The following is a 12188-nucleotide window of genomic DNA, read 5'->3' on the forward strand; positions in this document are numbered from 1 at the left end:
AGGGTCTCAGCCCGAAACGTCGACTGTACCTCTTCCTAGAGATGCTACCTGGCCTGCTGCGTTCACCAGCAACTTTGATGTGTGTTGCTTGAATTTCCAGCATTGCAGAATTCCTCGTGTTTACGTACAGAAATTTGCTGTTTGCTTTGGCAGGACACGCAATGAAATGCAGCAACATTCTACAATTATTAATAAAAATTGAATAAATAATAAATAATATAGAATTAGAATGAATTTTTTAAACGATCATGAAACCAAACCATCTGTCATCAAGAGCATTTGGCACTGGATCAGTTGTGAACTCTACATGTGAAAACTCGAGAATGGGGGCAAAAACGTCAGATGAATTTGGATTATATGCCGTAACGTCTTTGTACATTGAAACAAGCAAAGGAAGGAGAAATGAAGAGATACCCTCCGTTTGTTCCAGTGGTCCTTTGCCCTATGTCTCTCCGTACGCCTGGCATCTCTGCAAGGCAGCCAAAGGGTTAACCGAGACTCCGGCGACGGCAGAGCGGATGAGTCTGTGATTGACGTGGCGATGGAGCAATCAAAACGGCTACTCGCAAACGAGGGCGGGCTCTTGTGCTCTTAGCACCACTGAACGGCAAGCAGGCTTTGCAGGTCAGATTGAGTGTGCGACCATGTACAGTTTTTACTATTAGACGATATAGGCAGGCAGAGGGATTACTGCAATTTATTTTATCTGTTTATCAATCTTGCCCTCCTTTAATCTCAACAAACGTGAGGCTTCTTCTGTATTTTTTTTTGAAAATCCCATTTTAACACAGCGACCATGTCAACTGAAAAAACAGGTAAATAGACGTTCCCTTCTGACTTTGATGTTTGTCAGCCCAAAGAGATTCTGGATCAGATTACTGCTGAGTTGAGAGGGCTGGGAGAGTTCTGTTTGGATCTTTTAAAGGAACAGTCCCATGATGTGACAAGTTCAGCCAAATGCGCGTCATTCCTAAAATGATGTTTATCGCAACAATACTGCAAAGTGGTATTAATGACGGCAATCACCGTATTAATATGGCAGCGTGTTAATTGCGTTAAAATAGCAATAAAACAATATTAATATTACAAATGCAATATAGAATTAATATTGCAACACATTATTGATCGTAGTAATATTCCAACATAGTATTGACCGTATTAAGATCGAAACAATTATTGACTTCTTTATTGATACAATGCAGTCTGGTAAAGTTGTAACATTAACTGCACTAATGTTGCGATATAATAGCCATCGTATTATTGAAAATGTATTGTAGCAAAGTGCAATAACAAAATAATGTTAGTAAATAATGCATTAATAAGCACATTATATGTGGTTAACCTCTTTATGTTTAACTCAATTAAGAGAGTGAGGTTATTAACCTCTTTGGAAGGAAATATTAAGCATATTAATATTGCATCAAATTAAGCCCATTAATAAAAATGCTCATTTTGTTTGTTGTATAGATAGTGTAGCAATAGTTTCATTATTATTGATATTTAAAAATATTAATTGTTTTCATTCCATGTATGTTAGCGATTGATAGATGTTATTAAATTTAGAAATTTCGCAACACACTGAACAATTGTAATAGTGTTACTTCTTAATATCACAGCACCGTAGTATTAATGACCACAATGTACATTTTGACCAGAGCCAGTAGCTGGTGGACTGGGAACCCCTGGAAAGGGATTGATTTGGTGCTAGTGTGTAACATAAAACCATGAGACATAAGAGCAGAATAAGGCCATTTGGGCCATCATGGCTGATTTACTATCCCTCTCAACCCCATTCTCCTACCTCCTCTCCATAACCTTTGATGGCCTCACTAATCAAGAGCATTTAAATATACCAATTAACATAGTCTCCACAGCTGTCTATGACAATGAATTCCACAGATTCACCTCTCTCTGTCTAAAGGAATTTCTCCCTATCTCTGTTCTAAAGGGATATCCTTCTATTCTGAGTCCGTGCCTTCTGGTTCTAGACTTCCCCACTATTGGAGACATCCTCCGCACATCCACTCTATCCATGTCTTTCAATATTTGATAGGTTTAACCAGGACGCCCTCCCCATTCTTCTAAACTCCAGGGAGTACAGGCCCAGAGCCATCAAGTGCTCCTCATACATTAACCCTTTCATCCCTGGGATCATTCTCGTGAACCTCTTCTGGACGCTCTCCTGTGCCAGCACATTGGGTATATTTAAGGTGAAGGTGGGTAATTGGGGGAAGGAGATGAAGGAAGAAGCTGGGAGGGGATAAGTGGAAAAGGTAAAGGGCTGAAGAAGAAGGAATCTGATAGGAGAGGGCCATGGAAGAAAGGGACACCAGCTTAATAATCAGAATCAGACTTCATACAGTACTGACACACAATACTGTGCATATGTGCATAGCTAGGGTGCCTACAAGTTTTGCTCAGGATTGAACTTTTCAATGTGGAGTGGAGAGCGAGTTTGTAAGTCTACTGGGAGCAAAGGGTGTTGGGAATGGTGAGAGCTGAGACCCCAGGCAGGGTGTGGGACAGGTGGCAGAGAAGGAGTCTGGTTTACTGATCATTACAGGATGTCTCCCTGGTGCTTCCCATTCCCTCCTCCTCTGTTCCCCTTTTCCCAACCACAATTCCCCTCTCCCTGCCCCATTCCTACTCTCAGTCCACAATCAGAATCAGGTTTATCATCACTCACATATGTCATGGGATTTGTTTTTTTTTGCAGCAGTACAGTGCAATACATAAAATTACTACAGTGCTAGGCAAAAGTCTGAGGCGACCTAGCTATATAGATGTGCCTAAAGCTTTTGCACAGTACTGTATGTTATGAAATATGTTGGAGGGGATGACGGGAGGCAAGCAGGAGAGGAGGGGTAAGAGGGGAGTCAGAACTGGGAATGGAAAAAGAGAGAAGGAGGAGAATTTACTGGAAGTTAGAGCAATCAGCGCCCTTGGCTACTCCTCAAACTGGGAGGAGGCCATGTACAGGTATCTCTACGGCCATGTGAGGCCATGGTAATTTAGTTTATTCTGTTATATAAAAATAGATTTCACACAGAGCTGCTAGTCATTACGAAAACATGCTGCAAACATCATTTATCAGCCCGGAATGTCTGCGGCAATGAAATTCAAGATATGGGAATGTCCAGCATCAGCCAAAGAGATCAGCGTTTTGCTGTGGGGATGGTGATGCAGAGGAAAACCAGGGCAGCGTGAGTCTGTTTATGTGAGAAACTGCCCTTCTCTGAGAGAGAGAGAGAGCCAGAAACCTGAGAGGCCAGCAAACAGGAACAGGAGTGTGGGTGGATAATTCAGACACAGGGTGTGGAATCAGAATCTGTAAGAGGCTTCAGTGCAGACTCACTTTCCAGGGTTCTGCAGCTCCTGTGCTCAGTATTATACTTTATGTGCATACATTGTCTTCTTCTGCACCTTGGTTGTTCAGCAGTCCTTATTTTTGAATAATTTTTCTTTCAAAAATTCTGTTATTTTTCTGAGGATGCCTGAAAGAATGAATCTCAAGTTAGTGACATGTAACTACTTTGATAAAGACATGTACTTTGACTTGACTTTATTGTCACTGACATATCTTGTGAAACTTGTTTTGCAGCAGCAGTAGCGAGTAGCACAGAAAAAAAGAGAGGAGAGAGGGAGAGATGCTTTGCAGTCCGAGACAGGCCGAGAGAGAGAGAGAAGAGGTAGAAGAGGGGAGGTGGAGAGAGAAGGAGTGGGTGGGAGAGAGAGAAGGAAACAGGGAGATAAAGAGAACAAGAAGGGGAGAGAGAGAGAAGAAGGGAGAAAGAGAAGGTGACAGAGAAGGAGAGAGAGTGGGGAGAGAGGGAGTGAGAAAGAGAGAGTGTGTGAGAGAGAAGGAGATAGAGAGCAGGAAAGGAAGAGGGAGAAGGAAAGAGAAGGAGAGAGTGTAGAAGAGACAGAGGGGAGAGAGATAGAGAAAAAGAGATGGAGAAGGAGAGAGGGAGAAAAAGAGAGAGAGGAAGAGAGAAGAGAGAGAAGGGGAGAGAAACAGATCGGTGCATTGCAGAGAGAGAGAGTGGGGGATGGTCATACTGCAGAGGGACTTTATCTATAGCAAGAATGAAAAGGAGATACTGCAAAGAAAGGCAAAGGCACTGTGGAGTGTCAGAGAGAGTCCGGGGAACGAGGGCAATGGGAGCTGGATAGAAATATACTGTGCAAGGAGGAGGAGGGGACAGCGGGATAGGTAAATTTAGTTAGAGAGGCAGATGCCAGATTTATCTATCATGTGTACATGGAAACTTTGTCGCCATGGTAGCTTAGTGGTTAGCGTGACGCTATTACAGCTTGGAGCATCTCTCCTTCCAGATGATCCTCAAAATCTTTCGTAAGGGTCTTTGGAGGTATCATTGCAGGGTTTTCATGTGCCGACTGTCAGGTCCATGATTCAGCTGCATTCAGTAATGTAGGAAGGATGACGGCTCCACAGACCAAAAGTTTTGTTTGAGCCTGTAAGTCACGGTCTTCAGAGAATCCTGTCCTTAATCTTCTCTAGTCTCCACCAGCACTGCTTATGTGGTGGTAGATCTCTGAGTCAATGTCTGCTTTTGAGGAGGGAATGCTGCAATGTTGGGGAAAGTGGTCTACATTTTCCAGGGTGATATCGTCAACATTTATGGAGGGCTGGATAAATGGCTGGTTGGGCAGTGGCTGACATAGGACCTATGTCTTTCTTTATATTCAAAACAAGACCCAGAGCCCTATATGCCTTGGCAAAAGTATTCAGAATATATTGGAGGTCTTCTTCAAAGAGCACTGCAAATGTTTTATCATTCACACATCGAAGCGGTACTTCTTCTTGGTCTTGAACCAGTTGAGGACGAAAAGCCTGTTGTCCATTCTAGACATGATTGGGATTCCCTGAGGCATGTCTTGGCCAACGAGGTGAAGGATGGAGCAATAAAGATGGCAAATAGGGTGGGTGCCATGAGGCAGCCCTGTTTGACTCCTGTCTTGACAGTGAAGGGTTCTGATTCTCATGGTAGCATGGACTTCTTTCCAACTGGAAGGTTTTCTCAAATCTCTGGATTTGGTGAGTAATATCTGGTTAAGAAGTTCTTGTAAGTGCTCTCTCTATCCATCATTGACATCCTTCCAATCCTTTAACATGTTCTTCCCATCCTTTGAGCAAGGGGGATATAATCCAAATTAACTTGGACCATAGACTTCTTTGGTGGCACTGAAGAAGCTTCTCATGTTACCAGAGTCTGAGATTCTGGATTTCCAGGCTTTCACAGTCTACCAAGAATTCTTTAACTTCCTGTACCCTGCACTAGACATTTACCTTGCATATGGAGTAAACTTCTCTTTTGGCCTTGCTGTTGTCATTATTCTGGCAGGCGGAAAAGGCTTTTCTTGGAGACAAGTCTTTCACTCTTAATGTCATTATCATCAAACTAATCCTGATGTTTTCTGTACTTGTACCCAAGGATGCTTTGGCAGGTATTGATGATGATGCATTTAAGCAGACCCCAGTGTTCTTCAATATCCTCCAATGTTCCTGTTGGTGGTTTTCTCCAAAAAAAGCATGAAGTTGCTGTTGGGTGGCAGTGTCTAGCAAGCTCCCAAGTTTTAGACTTGGTCTGGTCTGCCTCTTATGAACCCTTCTCTTTTTCATGTGATAGACATGGTGGAACAGATCAGGTGATGATCTGTCCAGCAGTCATCAGGAGGACTCCTACAGCTCTCGCTGCCTGAGGAAAGCCACAAGCATCTGTAAGGACAGTACACACCCATGCAGTCATCTGTTTGAACTTCTTGCATCTGGTAGACGTTATAAGATTTTCTATGCCCGCACTTCCAGACTGAAAAATAGCTTTTTCCCCAGAGCTATAATTACTCTGAACCAATCGATCAAGCATCATCCATAAATTGTTATATTGCTACTTTAATACTGGTTTTATGGCTGTCATGCATCTGAGTTGTGCTTTTGTACTGCTGGACATTGCTTGTACTGGCTGGTTACTTGATTTTATTTATTGTTTATTTACTTTATTTGTTGTTTTATAGCATTGAGTACGAGAGTTGCAAACTCATTTTCGCTGTATTGGTGCATGACAAATTGTACTATGCAATGACAATAAAGATATTTCATTTCATTTCAATCGTGGCCCTTATATTATTTAAATAATGATGGTCCTTAGCTGGGACAGTGAAATAGTCAATGAGATGCTACTGTCTAGTCTGGGGATGTTGCCAGGATGGCCTGAATTTATTCTTCTGGTGGAAGGGACTGTTCATAATGATAAGATTGTGCTCAGCACACATGGTGAGAGTATGAGTTGATGTTACCAATGCCTTCCTTTTCCTATGGCAACTCTTCCATCGGTTGAAGTTCTGACTGACCCTGGCATTGGTCCCTTAAAAGAATTATCTTAACCTCATTGGGGATGCTTGATAGTGTCACATCTAGGCAACTGTAGAAGGCCTCTTTTTCATACACACAAGTCCAGAGTTGGGGCACAAGCACTCACAATGTTTGCCATCTAGTTCTTGGTAAGCACGAAACATTGTCGTAAACAACAGGAATTCTGCAGATGCTGGAAATTCAAGCAACTTACATCAAAGTTGCTGGTGAACGCAGCAGGCCAAGCAGCATCTATAGGAAGAGGTGCAGTCGACGTTTCAGGCCGAGACCCTTCGTCAGGACTCCTGATGAAGGGTCTCGGCCTGAAACGTCGACTGCACCTCTTCCTATAGATGCTGCTTGGCCTGCTGCGTTCACCAGCAACTTTGATGTATGTTGGTTAAACATTGTCGTAAGATGCTCACTGATCTCCCATGGCAAGCTCACGACAAGCTGGTTCTGGATTGGAAATCTAACACCATGGATCCTGAGTCTTCAGCTGTCTTTCCTTTCCAGAAGAATCTGTAACCATCCTTCTCCCCCTTCAGTTGCCCTTCATCTGCCAGACAAATTTCAGAAAGGGTAGCTAGGTCAATGTGGCATAAGAGTTTGACCATAAGACATGGGAGCAGAATTAGTCCATTTGGCCCTTCGAGTCTGCTCCAACATTTTATCATGGCTGATCAAGTTTCCCTCTCAGCCCCAGTCTCCTGCCTTCTTCCAATATCCCTTCATGCCCTGACCAATTGACAATCTATCAACCTCTGCCTTAAGTATACCCAATGACTTGGACTCCACAGCTGCCTGTGGGAATGAATTTCACAGGTTCGCCATTCTTTGGCTCAAGAAATTCCTCCTCATACTCATTCTAAAAGGATGCCCCTTTATTCCGAGACTGTGTCCTCTGTTCTAAAGCTCCCCCACCATTGGAAACATCCTCTCCTCATCCACTCTTACCGAGGCCTTCTAAGATTTGATAGGTTTCAATGAGGACATTCCCTTATTCTTCTGAATTCCAGTGAGTACAGGCTCAGAGTTGTCAAACACTCTTCATGTGATAAGCATCTCATAGCTCTCTGGCAATTTTTAGAGTTTCCTCTCTGGTCGAACACTGGTTAAACTAACTATCAGAGTGTGCAGTTTCCAGGCCAGAAAAGTCATGTTTCTTTATTTTTTGACCATGGGTGGTGATCTGTCTGGACACAATAATCCAAATGGGAGCTTTGGAATCAGGTTATTTTTAAGGCACCATTTCCTGAGTGGGCTGAGCAGAGTGGATCCTACATAAGACTGCCCAGTTGTGGGTGCAGCTGCTGAGGCCTCTTTCTATCTCAGTCCAAGAGTGCAGGGACTGAATCAAACACCCACTGGCAACGTAACAGCTCATGTCTAGGTGCTTCTAGAACAGTTGGTGTTTCCCATTCCGGCATGCTGGTCCGTGTCCTCTGCTATTGCCGTGATGTGGTATCTGGGTAGCCTCCAACCTTCCCGAGCCCAGCATGTAAGCACCGTTATGAAGAAAGCACTGCAGTGCCTCTAACTTCTTAGAAGTTTATGAAGATTTGCATGTCACCTAAAAATGACGAATTTGTATCGATATGTGGTGGAGTGTATATAGACTGGTATGGAAATACCAATGCTCTTGAATGGAAAAACCTACAAAATGTAGGGAATATGGCCCAGTCCATTATGGGTAAAGCCCTCCCCACCATTCAGTACATCTACACGAATTGTTGCTGTTGGTGTATAAGATAATGAGAAGCATTGGTCGTGTGGATAGTCAGAGGCTTTTTCCCAGGGCTGAAGTGGCTAGCATGAGAGGGCACAGTTTTAAGGTGCCTGGGAGTAGGTACAGAGGAGATGTCAGGGGTAAGTTTTTTACGCAGAGAGTGGTGAGTGTGTGGAATGGGCTGCCGGCGGTGGTGGTGGAGGCGGAAACGATAGGGTCTTTTAAGAGACTGCTGGATGGCTACATGGAGCTTAGAAAAATAGAGGGCTATGGGTAAAGCCTAGGTAGTTCTAAGGTAGGGACATGTTTGGCACTGCTTTGTGGGCCGAAGGGCCTGTATTGTGATGTATGTTTTCTATGTTTCTATGAAAGCAGCATCCATCATCAGGGACCCCCACTAAGTTCATTGTCTATTCTCGCTGCTGCCATCAACAGCTTCAGGACTCGCCCCACCAGGTTCAGGAAAAGTTATTGCCCCACAACCTGTTGAATTAGAGGAAATAACTTCACTTGCCCACAACCTGTGGACTCACTTTCAATGTCTATTCTTCTCATGTTCTCACTATTTATTGCTTATAATATTTATTATTATTTCTTCAGTGCAGTGTATTTGCACAGTTTGTTGTCTATTGTACATTGATACTTTGTCTGTTATTCTGGGGCTGGGGCAGTCCTTACTTAATTTTATTTTGTTCCTTGCATTTACTGTGAACGCCTTCAAGAAAATGAATCTCATGGTTGCATACTGTGACATCTATGTACCTTGTTAATAAATTTACTATGAATTTTGAACTTTGAACCTTAAAACAAGAACATTAATTCCTCCCAATTTCAGTAATTTCTCCCCCACCCCTTCTCCCTTTCTCCAATTCCCTTTCTTGTTCTCTTCTCACCCCTTCTTTTCTCTTCACCCGCCCATCGACCCCTCTCCTCCTTCCCTTTGTCCCAAGCTCCACTCTCATCTCTTATTAGAATCCTTCTCCTTCAGCCCATTTTCTTATTCTTCTTTCTTCCACCTTCCGTTCCAGTCTTGATGAAGGGTCTCAGTCCCAAACGCCAGCTGTTTATTCCTCTCCTGCCATGCTGAGTTCCCACTGCATTTTGTGTGCGTGGCTCTGGATTTCCAGCATCTGCTGAATCTCTTTGCCCTTTGGTCATGGTGTGAGCAGTGCCTGATGTGATCGGAGTCTTGCCAACAAGGTGATAATTGATTGGAGGATGTCCCCCTTGGAGAGGGACAGCGGAAACCAGCTGGCTGAGCCATTATCCATTTACCTCTTTGTTGGATTCTCAGATACACAGTCAATGAACCAGGAACTTCTGAGTGTAGAACGATTTTTTAAAATGCTAACTCTTACTGATCGTTCAACAGAAACCTATATTTCCATTGTCTGTACTGTTGTTTTTTTTTTCTCCCTCTATTTGAAATCAGCCTGAGATAAGATAAAGATTGGCTTCATTTGTCACGTGTATATTGAAACAAACAGTGAAATGTGCTGTGTGCAAAAACGGCCAACCAAGTCCAAGGGTGTGCTGTAGGGTAGCCCATAAATGTCGCCACACTTAGGGCACCAACGTAGCATGCCCACACTTACCCATGCATTTCTCAAATTTGGGAGGAAACCAAATCACTTGGAGGAAACCCATGAAGTCACGGGGAGAACCTACAAACTCCTTACAGATAGTGGCAGGAGTTGAACCTTGATTGCTGTTGATGTAAAGCATTACGCTAGCCGCTAATGCTACAGTGCTAGCATTAGTGTAGAAGATAATTACTTTAGTTATCATTCGACCCTACGTAACCCTCTCACCGTGGCTCATAAAAAAATTAGGCTTGTTAGCTATCCCTGGTTAAAAGCCAAGTGACTCAGTGATACTCGGGTACAGTGAGATGGCCATCTCCAATGAACAACACATGTCCAGGGTCGGTATGATTCAGGTTCAAACAAAATAAAGTTATGGTGAATGCTATATAAATACTGCCCAGTGCAAAATTACTTTTCACCAGGAAATAATGGAACTTACACCAGCATAAACTTAAAGTGGCAGTTATATTTACAGATATTTCAACTTTAACAAACAATTTACAGAAAAAGGGCCCATTACAGTTCAACCAATCTGTAATGTGCACATAAACATTGGAGCTCATTGCTAGTAGTCGGGTGCTTTGCTTTAATTACTTACAGCACTGAACGCACATTCTGCGTAACAGCCACCAGCCACAGTTCAAACTTCCCTCCAAGTCTGTTATGAATGAACTGGCTAACTCAGCCATTGACACTTCATCCATGGAACCATTCATCTGCACCAAGCACTTCTTCCAATGATGTCTCTCCTTCAGACAGGGTTCTGCGAGTGCCTTCCATTTTCTCTGCCCCGCACCCGACTTCTCCCCCAACTCCTGCAAAAAGACCTCTACCCAAAACCCACGTCCTCCTAGAAGTTGGATGTCGCCAATCTCTCTCGAATATTCCATGGCAACCCACTGGACAGCACGTTATCAAGGTAAACCTGATTGACTGACACAACATTCTTAAGCTGATTAAATGACTCCTTATCTTAATAGAAACCAAAATACTGGCAGTAACACACTGCGTTTTACAGAAAAGCTGTAGAAAATAAAATACCCAACAGCCTGATTCTGATACTGAGCATAGCTGTAGAAATACAATAAGGCATGATCTTAACCAGGGTATTACACATACATGAATACACCCAAACAAAACAGCATTCCTCCAGGACCAAGCTGCAGAACACATTACCAACAGCACACAACACACTGCACATAGCACTGTCATATACCCCGTGATGGGTTAAAGAACCAGCAGAGATGGAGAACACCTTGGAGTCCAGTATTGCTATTAACTAATAATATTTATTAGTAACTACGCAATACAGTAATATAAATGTAGATAAATCAAACAGGTTAGCAATGATTATATATAAGTAAGTAAATCAGTAAGTGTGGAAATATATATGAAAAACCAAGCTTCTTCAAGTCTAGGGGTAAAAAGGTACAGTCTTACGATAATGAGTAAAGTTCAGTTCAGTTCGTGGTTTTGAGTTGAGTAGTGATGGAGAGACAGAGAGGGAGAGATTTGAGTCTTCAGGTGAGCTGACGCTGTCGATCTTCTCGTTGTCCTCCGAAGTCCTTTAAAAGTCACTGACTGTGACTTCAACAAAGGGGACCATTTTTCCGTGGTGGAATCATCAACCCAGGCAAGGGTGGACACATGGACAGCTCCCCACTGGTCAATCCCTTTTCACATTGCAAGAGCCACTGATCGATCTGCCTGATCGATCCTCCAAAAACCCACTTTTTCTGTGGGCACAACAAAGCTCATTCAGTGTCCAAAAACATGTGCCTGAGGACTATCAGCTGACCTCCTATTTATCTCACCGTACTGAGTACCGGCTGTCATTCAAGTAACTCCTTCCATCTCTGTCTGTGTAAGAAATGTGCAAGCAGGCAATGTCCTTGGGAAGTATAAACACGTTCCAGAGAAACTATAACGTTGATTGTCCGTCAAATAACACCGCCCTCGGTCACCATAGCGACTTACGAGCTGCTTGGTGCCCTTTCTCTCCAACTCAGCAGAAATCCAAAAGTTATTCTCAGTTCCTCCTCGTGCCTTAAAGTGACAGTCCAAAAGTTAGTCTTCGTCTCTCTCTCTCTCTCTCTCTCTCTCCTTTCAAAATAAGATGTCAGTGTCAAATAACTTTCTCTCTTTTCAAAAGCACAGTTCATAGGGGTAATTCAGGACGCTGTCACAGCACAAATAACACATATGGTTACTATTTCAGAAAAACATGCAATCACAAAGGAAAAAAATAATATAGCTCAAATCACTGAGTGGCATGACTGAAGAATTGATGCTAAGTTATCCTGGTCCAGCTTGATCTTCTACTGAACATGCACAGGAGGGCCAGCCCCCAATACCAGTACAGATTCCAGTGCACCCCACTGAGACTACTCTACACCAACTCAGCGGCTCCTTTTCTGGTCCGCTGTGGCAGGTGACTCCCTGGTCTTGGCCCATTCCTTGCCCCAACCGAGGCAACACAGCTCTCCCATCGTTTGTCTTG

At 43.2% G+C, this 12188-nt stretch overlaps 1 protein-coding gene across 1 annotated transcript in view; it reads left to right on the forward strand.

Moving 5' to 3' along the window:
* The first annotated feature begins 637 nt into the window (after window positions 1-637).
* LOC134346090 (proline-rich transmembrane protein 1-like) overlaps window positions 638-12188 on the forward strand; it is a 43092-nt gene continuing 31541 nt past the window's right edge. Inside the window, exon 1 of the mRNA XM_063047394.1 lies at window positions 638-815. Within this exon, the coding sequence (XP_062903464.1) occupies window positions 797-815 (19 nt within the window). The 5' untranslated portion in view covers window positions 638-796. The remainder of the gene's footprint in view (window positions 816-12188) is intronic.

The sequence above is a fragment of the Mobula hypostoma genome, chromosome 5, assembly GCF_963921235.1.
Source record: "Mobula hypostoma chromosome 5, sMobHyp1.1, whole genome shotgun sequence".
NCBI lineage: Eukaryota > Metazoa > Chordata > Chondrichthyes > Myliobatiformes > Myliobatidae > Mobula > Mobula hypostoma.